The 18,978-nt window shown below is 41.4% G+C and overlaps 1 protein-coding gene across 1 annotated transcript in view; it reads right to left on the bottom strand.

The window, feature by feature from the left end:
- LOC126299077 (ETS-related transcription factor Elf-1-like) overlaps positions 1 to 18,978 on the bottom strand; it is a 137,228-nt gene that overhangs the window by 11,680 nt on the left and 106,570 nt on the right. Inside the window, exon 3 of the mRNA XM_049990747.1 lies at positions 14,249 to 14,400. Coding sequence (XP_049846704.1) covers positions 14,249 to 14,400 — 152 coding nt within the window. The remainder of the gene's footprint in view (positions 1 to 14,248; positions 14,401 to 18,978) is intronic.

The raw sequence follows: 18,978 nt of genomic DNA, 5'->3' as shown, positions 1-18,978 counted from the left end.
AAAAATGAGATCGACAGAAAGTGCAAAATGGCTAAGCAGGCATGGCTAGAGGACAAATGTAAGGATGTATAGACTTATCTCACTAGGGGTAAGATAGATACTGCCTACAGGAAAATTAAAGAGACCTTTGGAGAGAAGAGAACCACTTGTATGAATATCAAGAGCTCAGATGGAAACCCAGTTCTAAGCAAAGAAGGGAAAGCAGAAAGGTGGAAGGAGTATATAGAGGGTCTATACAAGGGCGTTGTACTTGAGGATAATATTGTGGAAATGGAAGAGGATGTAAATGAAGATGAAATGGGAGATATGATACTGCGTGAAGAGTTTGACAGAGCACTGAAGGACCTGAGTCGAAACAAGGCCCCCGGAGTAGACAACATTCCATTGGAACTACTGACGGCCTTGGGAGAGCCAGTCTGACAAAACTGTACCATCTGGTGAGAAAGATGTATGAAACAGGCGAAATACCCTCAGACTTCAAGAAGAATATAATAATTCCAATCCCAAAGAAAGCAGGTGTTGACAGATGTGAAAATTACCGAACAATCAGTTTATTAAGCCACAGCTGCAAAATACTAACACGAATTCTTTACAGACGAATGGAAAAACTAGTAGAAGCCGACCTCGGGGAAGATCAGTTTGGATTTCGTAGAAATACTGGAACACGTGAGGCAATACTGACCTTACGACTTATCTTAGAAGAAAGATTAAGGAATGGCAAACCTACGTTTCTAGCATTTGTAGACTTAGAGAAAGCTTTTGGCAATGTTGTCTGGAATACTCTTTCAAATTCTAAAGGTGGCAGGGGTAAAATACAGGGAGCGAAAGGCTATTTACAATTTGTACAGAAATCAGATGGCAGTTATAAGGGTCGAGGGACATGAAAGGGAAGCAGTGGTTGGGAAGGGAGTGAGACTGGGTTGTAGCCTCTCCCCGATGTTATTCAATCTGTATATTGAGCAAGCAGTAAAGGAAACAAAAGAAAATTTCGGATTAGGTATTAAAATCCATGGAGAAGAAATAAAAACTTTGAGGTTCGCTGATGACATTGTAATTCTGTCAGAGACAGCAAAGGACTTAGAAGAGCAGTTCAACGGAATGGATAGTGTCTTGAAAGGAGGATATAAGATGAACATTAACAAAAGCCAAACGAGGATAATGGAATGTCGGGGGATGCTGAAGGAATTAGATTAGGAAATGAGCCACTTGCAGTAGTAAAGGAGTTTTGCTATTTGGGGAGCAAAATAACTGATGATGGTCGAAGTAGAGAGGATATAAAATGTAGACTGGCAATGGCAAGGAAAGCGTTTCTGAAGAAGAGAAATTTGTTAATATCAAGTATAGATTTAAGTGTCAGGAAGTCGTTTCTGAAAGTATTTGTATGAAACGTAGCCATGTGTGGAAGTGAAACACGGACGATAACTAGTTTGGACAAGAAGCGAATAGAAGCTTTCGAAATGTGGTGCTACAGAAGAATGCTGAAGATTAGGTGGGTAGATCATATAACTAATGAGGAGGTATTGAATAGGATTGGGGAGAAGAGAAGTTTGTGGCACAATTTGACTAGAAGATGGGATCGGTTGGTAGGACATGTTCTGAGACATCGAGGGATCACCAATTTAGTATTGGAGGGCAGCGTGGAGGGTAAAAATCGTAGAGGGAGACCAAGAGATGAATACACTAAGCAGATTCAGAAGGATGTAGGTTGCAGTAGGTACTGGGAGATGAAGAAGCTTTCACAGGATAGAGTAGCATGGAGAGCTGCATCAAACCAGTCTCAGGACTGAAGACAACAACAACAACACAAACAACAACAACAACAGATCCTGGGAAAACAGTACCCAGAACAGCCCCCTCTGGCCGTAATAACGGCCTTGATACGCCTGGTCATTGTGTCAAACAAAGCTTGGATGGCGTGTACAGGTACAGCTGCCCATGGAGTTTCAACACGATACCACAGTTCATCAAGAGTGGTGACTGGCTCATTGTGACGAGCCAGTTGCTCGGCCACCATTGACCAGACGTTTTCAGTTGGTGAGAGATCTGGAGAATGTGCTGGCTAGGGCAGCAGTCGAACATTTTCTGTATCCAGAATGGCCCGAACAGGACCTGCAACATGCGGTCGTGCATTATCCTGCTGAAATGTAGGGTTTCGCAGGGATCGAATGAAGGGTTGAGCCACGCGTCGTAACACATCTGAAATATAACGTCCACTGTCCAAAGTGCCGTCAATGTGAACATGAGGTGACCGAGACGTGTAATAAATGGAACCCCCATACCATCACGCCGGGTGATACGCCAGTATGGCGATTACGAATATACACTTCCAATGTGCGTTCACCGCAATGTCGCATAACACGGATGCGACCATCATGGTGCTGCAAACAGAACCTGGATTCATCCGAAAAAATGACGATTTGCCATTCGTGCACCCAGGTTCGTCGTTGAGTACACTATGGGAGGCGCTCCTGTCTGTGATGCAGCGTCAAAGGTAACCGCAGCCATGGTCTCCGAGGTGATATTCCATGCTGCTGCAAACGTCGTCGAATTGTTCGTGCAGACGGTTCTTGTCTTACAAACGTCCCCATCTGTTGACTGAGGGATCGAGACGTGGCTGCACGATCCGTTACAGCCATGCGGATATGATGCCCGGGATCTCGACTGCTAGTGATATGAGGCCGTTGGGATCTAGCATGGTGTTCCGTATTACCTTCCTGAACGCACCGATTCCATATTCTCCTAACAGTCATTGGATCTCGACCAACGCGAGCAGCAATGTCGCGATACGATAAACCGCTATCGCGATAGGCTACAATCCGACCTTTATCAAAGTCGGAAACGTGATTGTACGCATTTCTCCTTCCTACACGAGGCATCACAACAACGTTTCACCAGGCAACGCCGGTCAACTGCTGTTTGTGTATGAGAAATCAGTTGGAAACTTTCCTCATGTCAGCACGTTGTAGGTGTCGCCACCGGCGCCAACCTTGTGTGAATGCTCTGGAAAGCTAATCATTTTAAGTTTCGCGTCTATAGCACGTCATCTTCGTGGTATAGCAATTTTAATGGCCAGTAGTGTACTGCCTAAGTACCCTATGTTATTCCGCAGGATTCAAACTGTCTCCGTAACAAATTTCTTCGAAATCATTTCAGCAGCTTAGTTGTGAAAAAACAACGTGATATACCAATTACTTTGCATTTAATAATATTAGCAGAAGATATAGATTAAACACTTTGAGGATTGTATAAGCATTGTATTCATTATGTTGAATCAATGGCGCAGTGGTCAGCAGATCTACCTAATATGCAGGAGGCCCGGTTTCGAGTCCTGGTCCAGGACAAATTTTCAACTTTCTCAGTTGATTTAAATCAATGTCCACTAGCAGCTTATGCCAGTCAGTTCCTTGTGTCTTGATTCATAACGGCTGTGGGATCAAAATATATCTGTTCTTTCTGACATGTCCAAAAGAACAGACACCAGAACTTTTTTGTGATCAGATTTTGATGAAATAAAGTCCATACGTTGCCCTAAGCTACGCTCAAGTTACTTGAAGAAACATTTGCCAAGTAATTTCAAACAGACAAACAGGCACGACTTTTTGACAATTTCATCATTAGTACAGATATAATTTTCTAGAGAATAACAAACGCCGATCTGTAAGTTGAAATGATTAATGAAGATGTTTTCTCTTAACATTTATGACGTTGCTGTATGCAGACATACGTTTGAATTTGATTGTAGTAGAGTACTATCCTATGTCGAATCATATGGAAACCATTCGGGGTAATTTCGGTTACCATAGTTTCGAGAAGACTAGGGTAGATACTATAACAGTTAGATCAGTGGTCGGCAAACTGCGGATCGCGAGCCACATGCTACTGTTTGGCTGTTGATAGTAGCTCTTTCAAAGACATTAGAGATTTACCATTGTGTGCAAAAACAGCGAAATTTAAACAGGTAAAAGTCTTCGAATATAACCAATCAGAAAGTCAAAGATCTTAAACTGGTTTTAGTTTTATCAATAGCAGTTGACGAGTCTTGTGATACAAATGGTACAGCGCAAGTTTCACTTTTTGTACGATTTATTTAATCTTAGGTTCTAAACAAGAACAGTTGGGATTATACCCACTCAGAGTCAAACACGTCGGGAGGATACAGCAAATGCTGTAGTGGAGTATATTGAAAAACGTTATTTTCCACTTGATAAAATTGTCTCATTTTCAATAGACGGGGTTAGTATGACCGGCGCAAGAAAAAGATTTGTTCCTTTTTGAAAGAAAAAAATTTATCACAAGATAGTTACCTACAATTGCATCATTCATCAAGAAGTGCATTGTGTACAGACATTTCCTGAAGAAAGTAGCGAAGTTATGAAATTGGTGATTAGGATTATCAACTTCATTAGACTGCAGCTAAAGCTAAGAATTTTTAAATGAAATGGAGAGTGAACACACAGCTCATCTGCTGCATAAAGAGATAGATTGGTTATCTAGAGGAAGCGCTTTGAAACGTTTAGCTTTCTTGTTAACAAAGATTAAACTATTTTTCCTTGAGAATTATGTTCAGTATCCAGAACTAACGAGCGATCACTGGATCCAAACATTTTATTTCATGGAAGACGTTACGTCTCATCAATATCAGCTCAGTCGTTAACTACTAGGGAAGGCAAACATTTTTTTTCGGTGTTAGAAAAAGTTATTTCATTCGAAAACATGTTATCTCTTTTTATTCAAGATTATGAAATAGAAACTTTGATCAACTTTCGAAGCCCATTCAAACACCACCAAGAAAATTGACATTTGCTGCTGCAATACAACACTTTTAATTGCGAGGGAAGCTTTATCAACAGTTTTCAGGAATTCAGAAACAACAAAGCGACAGTAAGCTTTGTTAAAAACGAATCCTTGATGCTGTTGTAGCAGAATTAAATGTTTCTCCCTTTAGTAATGACACAGGCAACTTTGAAATGCAATTGATCGATATAAAAAACAAAGAATTGTAAGCTCGAAATTTAAACATCTTAATGCTGATATATAAATATTGGAGAAAAGTAAATATGGACATAGTTCACAGCATAAGTGGTCTGCTTTGAAAGACCTGGAGAAGGAAGATATGTCGATTTTTAATACTTAAGATAGTATTCTGCATACATTATATTATAATCGGCTGAGAAAAGTGATATTCTCTGTTCTTTCCTTATTTGAGTCTACATAGTCATGCGAACAATAGTTTTCAAGCATGAATCTTATCAACAGAAAATTGTGAAGTCTACTTATTAATTAGAACCTGGAATCGTGCTTAAAATAAAATGGAAAAAAAAGTATACAAAGTTGACTTACCATTACTTTCCCAGGAGGTACAGGGCCATTGTTCACAAAAATCTTTCAGACATCGTCATGGTTTAATTTTATGGATACCTTAAAATTTGATTTATAAATAAATAATATCGTTATTAAGGATAACATCCAGTTTTATTCAACATACCCTTACTTCAACCAAGACTTATATCTTTGAGTGAAGTTTTTTAAGTTAATTTTTGTGAGCGTTCTGGAGTGAAAAAGAAACCATATAGTCTCGAGTATTGAGAAAAGTATGTCGATGTGGTTTGGACATAGGAGATGATGAAAGGAGACAGATGAAACAAGTGGACCATACAAGGCGAGTGCGAATGGGAGAGTTGGAAGGGATAGACGTCAGCGAATGCATCTCAATTATACTGAGAACATTCTTAGTAAAGGCCAACTTAGGAATACCTAATTAAATTAATATCGAGATACGTATCCACATAGTTTAAGTTTAAAAGATTTGGCTCTTCAAAGAAATTTCAGTCGTTGTATTGTTGATATTTAGCTCTGTTGACTAAAGAGTTTGCCGTCATCTGGGTTGCCATAGTCTGCCTGTATCTTTCACTTGCTCCACTATAATCTCTGGTACAGTGGTGGCGTTCCATGTATGAATGAAAGCCACCGACAAGATTAGAATAAGTAGCCTGTAAAGAGATTCTAAGCATCGATATACACTAGAAAGGAATTAACTTAATCAGACGTGGAAACAGGTAGCTTTGCCTCATCGAAGGTATTAGTTCGCTGTGACAGGTAACCATGGTGTCATAAATTCTTTTAGCGGTCGTCACGCACAGTGAAACAGGTACACGATTTTAACGAAATGATCCCAAAAAGCTCGTGTGTGAAGTGTCCACCGTGTGCAGTTGTTGCATCGAGAACCTCCTCTTCACTGTGGCCCTGAGAAGACGCCGTCACGCTCGACACACACGTCAAGGCGACTAGTCTGGGAGGGAGAATAGAGGCGCTGGACATTCCAACCGAAACCATTTGGGTGGGTGAATTACAGTACGTGCCATTATACGTCGATGGCAGGCTTCAAGATGTAGAGAAGAAAATGATGCAATGAACTTTTATTATCTACGGTGTACAGATGAAACTGTTGGCGGTATCCGAATTTGGGGACTGTATACGTGGAATAAAAGAACAAGATGAGTGGTATATCGCTGTAGTCAGACAGGCGACACTGGGACCTTCTAGCAATTCTTCGCCTATAGTTACCAAATGAGGACCTCGATCTGTACCTGATCAGCTCGACAAACATTTCGTGTCGAGTGTGACCCGAAATCAATCATTTACACTGTTGTGGTTGGCAGGAGAGCCAACCCGTATAACTAAAGGAGACCGTTTTAGCTCACTCAGGCTGACGTGAGGTCTGGAACATGACAAGGGAATTAGAATTGAGAAAAACGGACGTAGCTGGTGAAATACTTAACTTTAATCCATTAATGAAGAACGTCGCTCTTTATGGTACATGATTCACAATATCAATAGTACGGATACTGGCGCCTTGCTAGGTCGTAGCAAATAACGTAGCTGAAGGCTATGCTAACCATCGCTAGCAAAGTCGGCTGTACAACTGGGGCGAGTGCTAGGAAGTCTCTCTAGACCTGCCGTGTGGCGGCGCTCGGTGTGCAATCACTGATAGTGAGCACTATGGGACTTAACTGTATACTACCGGACCGCGGCCGATTTAAAGGCTACCACCTAGCAAGTGTGGTGTCTGGCGGTGACACCACATAAACCACTGCTTCGATCATATCAAGGACTTGTGGGCGGCTTGGAACATTTACGGATCCTTATGGCTGTCCATCACTTATAAAACGTGATGAGTTCTTGCTAAGACAAGCTGTCATCTTCATTTGCTAGAAAATAAATGTTGAACACTCTTGTGAACTGTTTATACTTCAACTATCTGATAGTTCTATAGAGTTACAGAATCTGCTTCCGTGCTAGGAGATATAGCCGCATAGATATAGAGTTGTACACAGAAATACAGTTACTGAATCTCGGCCCAGACTTTTTAACCTGAATTTTCCGTTGTTTTAGTACTCCACTTTTGTATAATAGTGGTAGTATCTGCCAATTCTTTCTGCAATTCTTATCATATCTGAGCAGCTATTCTGTATTTCACAGCCTCAGTGTGGACTAGACGTGGAACAATAATAAAAAACAACGAATGAGGGCACTTCTACCGTCCACCTTTACACTGAGAATGCTTGTTAATCTTCCCTGTTGTCATGACATATACGCCAACGCTATCCACGTAATCATGTGGATTATAGAGTCAGCACATAAAAGATATTTTTTTGTTTTCACCTGACGATAACTTCTTGGGAAACTGTTACAGCGTTAATCATCGAGGGATTCTTCACCAAAAGCTCCAGAATAAGCGCATGCACAATAGTTTTTTGGAAACTCATTCGATCATTTACCTACTCAGTTATATCTTCTGCGGCCTTCTGAAGATAGTAAATGTCTTTCAAGCAACAGAGCTTAAAGCATCTTACATGCACTTTCATGAGTTTTAATGCACTTTTACTGCTTTACTTGAGGTTGTAACATAATGTGCGCAGCGTTATAGGTGTAATACACGTAACATTCACTAACGTTTTTTCTGCAACACCGACAAAGACACATGCGACTGAAACGAACTTTACGCCACAAACTGGGTTTATGGAATTACACGAAAGATTACAATTACAGAACTTTACATGATTTTTGACTCTGAGAATTCTGTATGATGTGAAGCCCCATGTGTTGGAGCTAGAACCTCTGAACGTCGTGGCATGGAATCAAAGAGGTCGTGGGTATGTTCCTAGGAGGTCTCCATAAAGTTTGTGTACGAGGCCACAAAGCATTAACAATGGTTCTAGGGAACAGAGAATAGATACGTCAGCCAAAGGGTTGTCAATTGTCAACCACATAGGACACAGGACCAGGCACCAAACGGACTGTAAAATGAAAATGGGGAAAGAGATGACGCAGTAGCTTCAGCGTACGTCAGATACAGACGCAGTGAAGCATGAGTTCTATAGCTGACTCAGTGTCATAGTTGCTATAGAATGTTGTATTTCATAAAGTAAGTTCCAAATGGTGTTCTAAAATACATTACATAATTTTCATGTTCAAATGTGTGTGAAATCTTATGGGACTTAACTGCTAAGGTCATCAGTCCCTAAGCTTACACACTACTTAACCTAAATTATCCTAAGGACAAACACACACACCCATGCCCGGAGGAGGACTCGAACCTCCGCCGGGACCAGCCGCACACTATATGCATCGCCTCAGACCGCGCGGGTAATTTTCATGTATCTTGTCCATTGGTCTTCTAATGTTTGAACTAGAGGCTAAAGAAGCAACAGTACTTCTCAAATAGGTTTATTAAGAACTTCACAGGTGAAGCATTCTGGATGCAGAACACTGTATTGGCAAGTGCTTTCCATTGACGTGACGAAAGTCATGAGATATATCCTAATACCGTGTAGGACCTCCTCCTGGCCTGCATAGTGCAGCAACTCGACGTGGCATCGATGCAACAAACCGTCGGAAGTCCACTGCAGAAATATTGAGCAATTCTACCTTTATAGCCGTCCATAAATGCGAAAGTGTCGTCCGTGCAGGATCTTATGCACGGAATGACCTCTCGATTATGTTCCATAAATATTCGATGTGATTCATGTCGGGCAATCTGATGGCCAAATCATTCTATCGAATAGTCCAGAATGTTCTTCGATCAATGACGAACAATTGTAGCATGATGACATGGCGAATTACCACCCATAAAAATTCCATCGTTGTTTGGGAACATAAAGTCCATGAATGACAGCTAATGGTCAATGATCGGTTCAGTTGGATCAGAGGACTCAGTCCATTCCATGTAAGTACAGCCCACAGTATTATTGAGCCACTATCAGCTTGCACAGTGCCTTGTTGACAACTTGGGGCCATGGTTTCACGGGGTCTGTGACAGACTCGAACCCTACCATCAGCTCTTACCAACAGAAATCGGGACTCATCTGGCCAGGCCACGGTTTCCCAGTCGTCTAGCGACCAAGCGATATGATCTGGAGCCCAGGATAGGTGCCACGGGTGATGTAGTGCTGTTAGCAAAGGCACTCGCGTCGGTCGGCTGCTGCCATAACCCATTAACGCGAAAAAATGGTTCAAATGGCTCTGAGCACTATGGGACTTAACATCTGAGGTCATCAGTCCCCTAGCACTTAGAACTACTAAATCTCGGAATATTGAATTCATTAACGATTTCCGAAATGGAATGTCCCGCGCGTCTAGCTTCAACTACCACCCAGCGTTCAAAGTCTGTTAATTCCTGTGGCGCGGCCATAATCACGTCGGACACCTTTTTACATGACTCACCTGAGTGCAGATGGCAGCTCCGCCAATTCACTGCTCTTTTACACCTTGTGTACGCGATACTACCACCATCTGCATATGCGCACATCGCTGTTCCATGACTTGTGTCATCTCAGTGTATGTTGATAAATAATGATGTTGGGCAAGTCATGCAGAAATGACAGATATTCGGAATGGAAAACGTTCATGCCATACTGCTGCACTGTCTCCGAATTTGCAACAGTCGTGAGGAGTGAACAATTCCATTCTGAACAAACTGCTTTACTAAACTAACGTTTTCAGTGTTTCCTTATTCCTTACTTTTCTCATTTAGCACACATCAAAAGTAATAAAGGGTGTCAGAAAGAGGTTCATCCTATTTCAAAAGACTATATCTTCTGTATGAATGAAGGTAGAATCTTGGGATAAATTTTAACTCGCGCATAGGACCACAAAATTTTTATTTTCTAACAAACCATTCTCTTTTACAAAGGTATGTCTCTTACACACTTACAGCCCTGGGGCAGTCTTTATAATCACGTTTAGAATCAAAGTTCCAAAATCACCTTTCGCATCGGTTCAATGTGTACTACGCAAGTCCCTCCCGCCGGGGGTTCGAGTCCTACCTCGGGCATGGGTGTGTGTGCTGTTCTTAGCATATGTTGTTAGTTTAAGTAGTGTGTAAGTCTAGGGACCGACGACCTTAGCAGTTTGGTCCCTTACGAACTCACACACATTTGAACATTTTACTACGCAAAGCACAAGACAAACATCCACACAATAGTCTGACTTCTTCTATACTTTCTCGAGCATGCCTAAAGTTACTGCAACCGACCGAGGCTGTGCAATGCTTAGCGCACTGGACTCGCATTCGGGAGGGTGACGATTCAAATCCGTGTCCTGATTTAACTACTAAGGTCATCAGTCCCTAAGCTTACACACTACTTAACCTAAATTACCCTAAGGACAAACACACACACCAATGCCCGAGGGAGGACTCCAACCTCCGCCAGGACCAGCCCCTGGATAGTTTCTTTGAAAAGACACGGGCGATTTCCTTAAAGCGATAAAGCCATAAAGTTAAAGCTAACCGAGCTTGAGCTCCGTCTCTAATGATTCCGTTGTCGACGGGACTCCTTCCTCCCTTCGCTGTATTTACGTCGCACAGTTGTGACTGACTTTCATTTGTCGAAACGGAGAACGCAAAGCACCTTTTGTTGTTGTAGTGTTATCACCATCTCGACTCGAAGTAAATTCGATAATGAATGAGCGAGTCCGCAACTCGTGGTCGTGCGGTAGCGTTCTCGCTTCCCGCGCCCGTGTTCCCGGGTTCGACTCCCCCCGGGTCAGGGATTTTCTCTGCCTCGTGATGACTGGGTGTTGTGTGATGTCCTTAGGTTAGTTAGGTTTAAGTAGTTCTAAGTTCTAGGGGACTGGTGACTGGTGAATTCGAATGAATCTTTTTGAAATACCCTGTATAGTTATTATTTTATTCTTGGCTCTTATTTTTTCAGCAACTGTAGTATGTACAGGATGTTCGGAAATTCCTGTTACTAACTTGTAGAGAGGAGCGAGTAAACAATATAGGGTGTATCGAAAAGGACTTTACAACTCTGAACGCTCATGAAAACTCATTGTGATGTATTCACTTCACCTACAAACATGGTTTTGGTGTCATTTTATAGCAAAATACATCAACTTTTTTACCACATACCTAAACAGTTTGAAAATGGCTTCCATTGGTTGACACTCATCTCATCTGAAGTCGATTTCTTGTCAAACTCACTGCAGCATCTCAGGCGTGACTTGTTCAGTTGCGAGGTTGATTCTTGTACTGCGCTCTGACAGAGAAGCTAGTAAGGGTGGAACAACCAAGGTGCTCTTGACGATTCCTCGAAAGAAAACGTTAAGAGGTAGGAGGTGGGGGCAATGCAATTGGCGCATCTCGGCGCATTCACTTACATGGAAAGCAGACATTTCGAATATCCTAGAAGTCTTACCAAAAAGTCAAACCTTCAATTTTCCTTCAATTTTCCCTGACTAAGTATGTAGGTCGTATGAATAAGCTTTTTCTTTTTTTTTTTTTAAAAAAAAAAAGAATACACCCTATGTTTTGAATAGGAACCGCTGTTAGTTTGTGTAACGCGTCCACTACTAGTAGGAACCCCTGTTAGTTTGTGTAACGCGTCCACTACTGTTGCGGGAAAGAGACCTGGTATGCAATAGGGTAGTGCGATCGCCGGATTACTTCTTGTGGGGTAGCATGTCGCATGCAAAGTTTAATTTACGAGACTTCTTTAGAGACAGAGGAAGATCTGCTGGCACGAGTTCTGGCCGCTGCACTAGAGACAACAGGTGGGATAGTGAGTGTGTGCCAGCACATGCTTCGTAGGTACAATGTCTGAAAACGTTGGTGGTCGCAACATCGAGCTACTGTTGTAATGCATCAGTACTGTTCTATACGTACAGTACGTTGAATTATTATTATTTTTTTTTGGAATGAAGTAAAAACATAATGTTTTAAGTGTTAACACAAACAAATATGCTAAAGTGATAAATGGACCCTTTCGAATTGTTACTTAATAATTGTACTCCGTCACGCTTAATGTATTTCCTCGAGCAGAAGTGGATGAGTTAAACAACTGTACTGAAACAGTCGTAGAATGGAAACGGTACTTTCCCGGACGTGGATTCCTATTCAAAATATTACGTACTCACTCCACTCTAAAAGTCTTAGAACTTCGTATCGGGAATTTCCGTATATTCTATATTTCAGAATAAAACTCAGTAGTCAGTTACACAGATATTTATATTTAGCTTTCCAGTTTTCAACAAATTAATTTGTCATCTTAAAAATCCTACAAAATTAGGGATACTGTAAATCACCAGACCTTGGTTATACATTTATGCAAAGTGTAAGAAGCATGTTGCAGAAACTTATTTAGTTTTTGTTTAGCAGATGTCAATATCTTTTTCCCAGATGCATAATTCCATGACCTGACCGAAACTGTACATAGTGTACTTGATTACTTTAAACACAGATTGATAATTTACACTAAATGAATCACGTCTATGTACATATCAAGCGGTTGTGGCAGCGAGGAACACATATAAAACCATATAAAAAGTATAACTAAAGTGTGTAAGGAAGTTATATGTAATACATTTGATAAACATGGCATCTCTTATAAAATATAAAAATTAGCCCACTCCTTTTAGGTATTAGAGCTATGTGCCGTGTTTTATAAATTTATTATATATAGCTTCCCTGTATACCTCAGCTATACTTTTTATATGCTTTTTTATATGTTCCTTGCTGCTGACACAACAGCTTGATGTGATTCATTTGCTGTAAATTACCAGCTTCCCAATCTGTGTTTACAATAATCACAGACAGTATATTCAGTTATGGGTATGACATGGCGTCATGCTTCTGTGGAAGATATATCGACGCCTGCTAAACCAATACACACTTTTTATACTCTGTATAAAGGTGTGCAAAGGTCTAATTATTTATAATACTCCTAATCTTGTAGGCTTCTGACCGTGGTAAATAACTTGTTGAAATCGGGAAAGCGAAATAAAACTGACTATCGAATCTTATTCCGAAGCCATGTATAATTACTTATGCTCACTCTAATTTTCGCGTCTTCGTGCATTTCTTCTGAAGAATAATATCGATCTTACTTTTACATTCTGTAAGATAGCATGTGTCACGCTGTGTAAACAACTAGCAGAAAATATTGGAGCAAAAATATTTAAAATATCATAATATACCAAAATAGAAATCTTTTAATTCATAGCCTCTGCTAAAGAAAACCGTATTCATTATCCTGTTGCTAGCGCTCGTATTAGAAACTGTGTGGTAATCGTGAAAGTGTCAGAGGGACAAAAACGTATGTTGCAGAACGGGGAAACTTTCATCTTTGTAGACGGGAGTGGATCTGTCCAGCGCTACTCCCAGAAATTAGTCTAATGGTTCAAATGGCTCTGAGCACTATGGGACTTAACTGTTGTGGTCATCAGTCCCCTAGAACTTAGAGCTACGTGAACCTAATTAACCTAAGGACATCACACACATCCATGCCCGAGGCAGGATTCGAACCTGCGACCGTAGCGGTCGCGCGGTTCCAGACTGTAGCGCCTAGAACCGCTCGGCCACTCAGACGGCAGAAATTAGTCTAAAATATTTACTAGAATTTACACACATTCTCTACTTTTACGCGAACGGGATACACTATAACTATATCCCTTAGTTTTCATGTTTTGCAGACATAAGAATAAAATACGTATAAAACTTATTTGACAACAATAGGTTTCGTCCACGAAGTGTTTCTTTCAAGAGTTTCTTATATGCAATGAGTACATTTTGGTAAACACTGATATATTTTCCGTTGAGTTGACTTGCCTAGCACATTCTTTACTATATCTGTATTGATTTTATTTTTGCCTGCAAAGAGGAACGGTTAACCGTTTGTGATGACTTTTTTTCTATGATATTACAATTACTTGCAGTACAGCGTGCATTACGTGTAAGTACTCAACTTACTGGCGACTGCTGGATTGCCTGTAAATGCACTGAAGCCAGCGGCTCCGTAGTAGAAACTTCCAGTAAACAGAGGTGTCTTCTGGAGGCTTTCCATTTTTACTCGGAACGGTATCTTGTTCTCCATCTTCACAATTTCAGGAAAAGATACAAATCTGAAACAGATAATACATTTTAGCCCCGACTGCAAAAGGAAGTTTGAGTAATATATGTCTCTCTAATGTCTTTTTTAACGAGCAATAACTTTCACACCGAGGTTTGTGTTACAAATTTTTACACTTGTACACATAAACGTAAAAGATTTTATTCCGCTTTTGAGGTTTTATTTTTATCATAGAATTGGTTTTTGTGTATATATATTCTTTCCAATGAAGAATCAGTATCATTTTATATAAAAAAATCTGTAGAAGTATTACTGATTCAGGACGTCAGAGAACAGTTATTTATGTTGGTTCGCATGAGACATTGCACGTGCTTCCACTTTCCGTGCTCGAATTTCGGTGTTTCAGTATGTGGTGCACACATATTTGTAAGCTGGGCTGCCTATCTTATAGTGTATGAACATTTTCTGGGCCAGTTTTATTTTGCTCACTCTGTACATGTAGTGCTCTGCAGCTCACAAATATTGAAAATATGTCGTTGTTATATACTGTATAGATGTATGTAGTATGCCCAAATGAGTGTATTTTTATTATATTGACGGAGTAATGTCGGGTATATGACCATCTACAGCCAAATATTAAAAATATGAATTTTTTAGCACACGCAGAAGACATTTTTAATCTGATTACCGTGTTCATATACCTAGATAATTACATGTATATAATCAGTAAATATCTACGACTCAACTACAATAACGTGCGTTGTAGTCGTGCTCGGTTACAATTGCGCCTTCCCGCTGTGGTACCACACGGTTAATATTTTGTGCATGTCTTGTGACCTGTCCTGCTTTACGTCCTAATGTCCGAAACTGAGCAAATGTTTGTCATAATGGAAACCCGTCTGTGACGCATCCTAGTATACGAAGTGCTCTGAATAATTTCTCGATAGTCCTGGCTAATTTTATATACCATTCGCATAGCATCGAGTGTCCACTTATCCTTCGATACTCCTTCCCTTCATAGAAAAGTCACAATGTTCGGCCACGCAGCACGTATCTACTAAGCTAACTAACTAACTCGACAAACTCATACAACGTAATGTATTCGTAATTCGCGTTTGCGAATATGGACGACCATCAGCTGTATAAAGCAATGACAACGATGAAAAGTTGTTCCGGACCGGGATTTCAACCTGGATTTCTCGCTTATCGCGAGATGTCACCTTACCTTTCTCTGCTGTTGGTCCGGGCGGACGTTATATGACACCTGTTCTAGTTGATCGTTGAACATTTCTCTTAACCTTTTTTTTATTACAGAGGGCAGCCAGCCCCGTGACCAAACACGATGACCTACCATGGCAGCATACCATTAGGCTATCCGAGCACGACTCACGGCCAAACACAAACTTTCGAATGTCGTCAGCAGCTGGAAGCTGCGTTGGCTACTGTCGGCAAGCTTCTAGCTAATGCTCAAAGTTGCGGTGACGTCTGGGCGCCAGTGACGAGACCTGCGAAACCTTTGGTTCCACTGGTATCCCTGGTGAGCCCGACGTCGCTGCGGCTTCTGATACGCAACATCTGACCGCTCCGTCCTCACTCCAGAGTAGGTGGCAGACAGTGGTGGGTTCGCGTGTTACTGGGCGGAAGGTGAAAGAGGGAGCAGGCTGTTCGGCTGGCTCTTGACGGTTCAGCAACACGTACGAGATGCTATCCAGTGCCAGCACGGGATGCCTCTCCAGTTGGGCCAGCAGTCGATTTTCCTGCCCAGTCCGCATAAGTATAGAGGGAGGGTATGCTTGACACTGGGAGCTCCAGTGTTAGGCGGATGATGGAGCCCCTCAGGCAGATAGCAGGCAAGGCGGGAAATAATTCTGGTGTGCATTCGGTATGTTTGCCGGGAGGTCTCATTCGTTATGTGGCGGAGGGCCTGCCAGCGGCTAACGAGAGCACTGGGTGCAACCGGCTGCATGTAGTGGCACATATCGGCACGAATGACGCCTGCTGCTTGATTTCTGAGGCCATCCTCGGCTCCTTTCGGCTGCTGGCTGATTTGGTGAAGGCAACTAGCAACAGACGCAGGTTGCAGGCTAAGCAGTCTATTTGTAGCATCGTACCTAGGGTTGATCGCGGTCCTCTGGTTTGGAGCAGAATGGAAGGTCTAAACCAGTGGCTCAGACGACTCTACAAAGGTATTGGACGCGAATTTCTCGAACTCCGCTATCGGGTGCAGAATTGTAGGTTTCCCATTAATAGGTCGGGCGTGCACTACACTCAGGAAGCGGCTACAAGGGTAGCGGAGTACGTGTGGCGTGAACATGTTTTTTTTTTTTGAGTTAGAGAAACGCTTCCTTGGGATCAAAGACGATTTGCTTGTTAAATCAACCACAGTGACCTCAGAAAATTTTGGTCCTCGCAGATCATAGATAGAAAAGATTAATATGATTTTAGTAAACTGCAGGAGCATCCAGGGAAAGGTCCCAGAATTAGTGTCGCTTTTGGAAGGTTATAATGCACAGATAGTATTGGAAACAGAAAGCTGTTTGAAACCAGACGTCAATGACAACGAAATCCTACGTTCAGACTGGAGTTTTTATCGTAAGAATAGGTTAGTCGCCAGTGGTGGCGGCGTGTTTATTGCAGTAAAAAACTCGATATAATCTAGTGAGGTTATCACGGATTCCGAATGTGAATTAATCTGGGAGAAATTGAGTGTCAAAGAACGGTCAAAAATGGTGATCGGATGCTTTTATAGACCACTTGGGTCAGGATCTGTAGTTGTAGAGCACTTCAGACAGGACTTGCAGAATATAATTAGTAATTTTCCTGATCATGCCGTTGTAATAGGAGGTGACTTCAAATTACCAGGTATAGATTGGGAGTGTTATGCCATCAAAACTTGTGTCAGAGACATGGATTCGTGTGGCATTGTTCTGAACGTATTGCCTGAAAATTACCTTGAGCAGATAGTTAGAGAACCAGCACGTGAAGGTAACATCTTAGACCTCCTGGCAACAAACATACCTGAACTTATCGAATCAGTTAACGTAGAGGAAGAGATAGGTGATCATAATGCTGTGACAGCATCTATGACAACAGGCCCTACAAGGAATGGTAAGGAAGGTAGGAAGATATATTTGCTCAGAAAGGGTGACATGATACAAATTTCAGAATATCTCAGCAGTCACCTGAGGACGAAGATATGGAGGACAAATGGAAAAAATTCAAAGACATCGTTCAATATGCCCTAAGCAAGTATGTTTCGAGTAAGGTTTTAAGGGATGGAAAAGATGCACCATGGTTTAATAGCCGTGTTAGAAAAGCGCTTAGTAGAAAAAGGGCACTTCGTCTCAGATTCAAGAGAAGTAAACATGTAACTTACAACAAAAACTGGACGAAGAGGAAATGAGCGTAAGAAGAGGACTGAGAGAACCGTTCAATGATTTTGAATGTCAGACGTTGTTAACCGACCTGAGTAAAAACCCTAAGAGGTTTTGGTCAAATGTAAAATCATTAAGTGGGTCAAAATCATCTATTCATTCTCTCAGCGAACACACCGGCACCGAAACGGAAGGCAAATGAGAGCAGGCAGATATACTGAATTCGGTCTTCCGAAGTTGTTTCAACGCGGAAGATTGCAGCACTGTCCCTTCTTTCAATCGTCGTACCAACGTCGAAATGTCAGGTATTGAGATAACCGATCGCGGAACTGAAAAGTAGATACAATCGCTTAGTAGTGGAAAGGCGTCAGGACCAAATGACATACCTATAAGATTCTATAAATATTATGCGAAAGAATTTGTTCCCCTTCTGGCAGTAATTTATCGCAGATCGCTTGAGCAACGAAAGGTAGCTAACGACTGGCAAAATGTTCAGGTCATTCCTGTTTTTAAGAAAGGCCGTAAGACAGACCCACACAATTATAGAGCTATATCATTGACGTCAACCTGTTGTAGAATTATGGAACATGTTTTATGCTAAAAAATTATGATGTTTTGGGAAAATGAACATGTCCTCTATAAAAATCAACATGGATTCCGCAACCAGAGATCCTGCAAAACTCAGCTAGCTCTGTTCCTCCTCATTTCCACAGCACAGTGGAAAACGGCGCTCAGGTTGATGCCGTGTTCCTTTCTCTTAGTGAGTCATTTGACACCCTCCTGCATTGCCGTTTAATGAAAAAAACTATATTATAGAGTTTCGGAGCGAACTTGCGATTGTATTCAAGACTTTCTTGCAGATAGAACTCCACACGTCGCTCTTAACAGAACAAAATCGACAGATATAAAGATAATATCCGGAGTACCACAGTGAAGTGTGATAGGACCGTTGCTGTTTACAAAATATATAAATGATCTAGCAGAAAGCGTCGAATGCTCTTTAAGGCTATTCCCAGATGATTCGGTTGTCTATACCAAAGTAGCAACACCAGAAGATAGTGAGAATTTGGAGAACTACCTGTAGAGAATTTATGATTGGTGCAGGCTCTCGCAGTTGATCCTGAACGTAAATAAATGTAACATATTGCGCATACATAGGAAAAGGAATCCGCTATTGTACAGCTACACTATTGATAACAAACAGATGGGGACAGCGTCTGCCGTAAAATATCTAGGTGTAACTATCCAGACCGATA

The sequence above is a fragment of the Schistocerca gregaria genome, chromosome X (assembly GCF_023897955.1).
Source record: "Schistocerca gregaria isolate iqSchGreg1 chromosome X, iqSchGreg1.2, whole genome shotgun sequence".
NCBI lineage: Eukaryota > Metazoa > Arthropoda > Insecta > Orthoptera > Acrididae > Schistocerca > Schistocerca gregaria.
The sequence above is the reverse complement of the archived record's forward strand: the minus strand, read 5'-3'. Positions and strand labels throughout refer to the sequence as shown.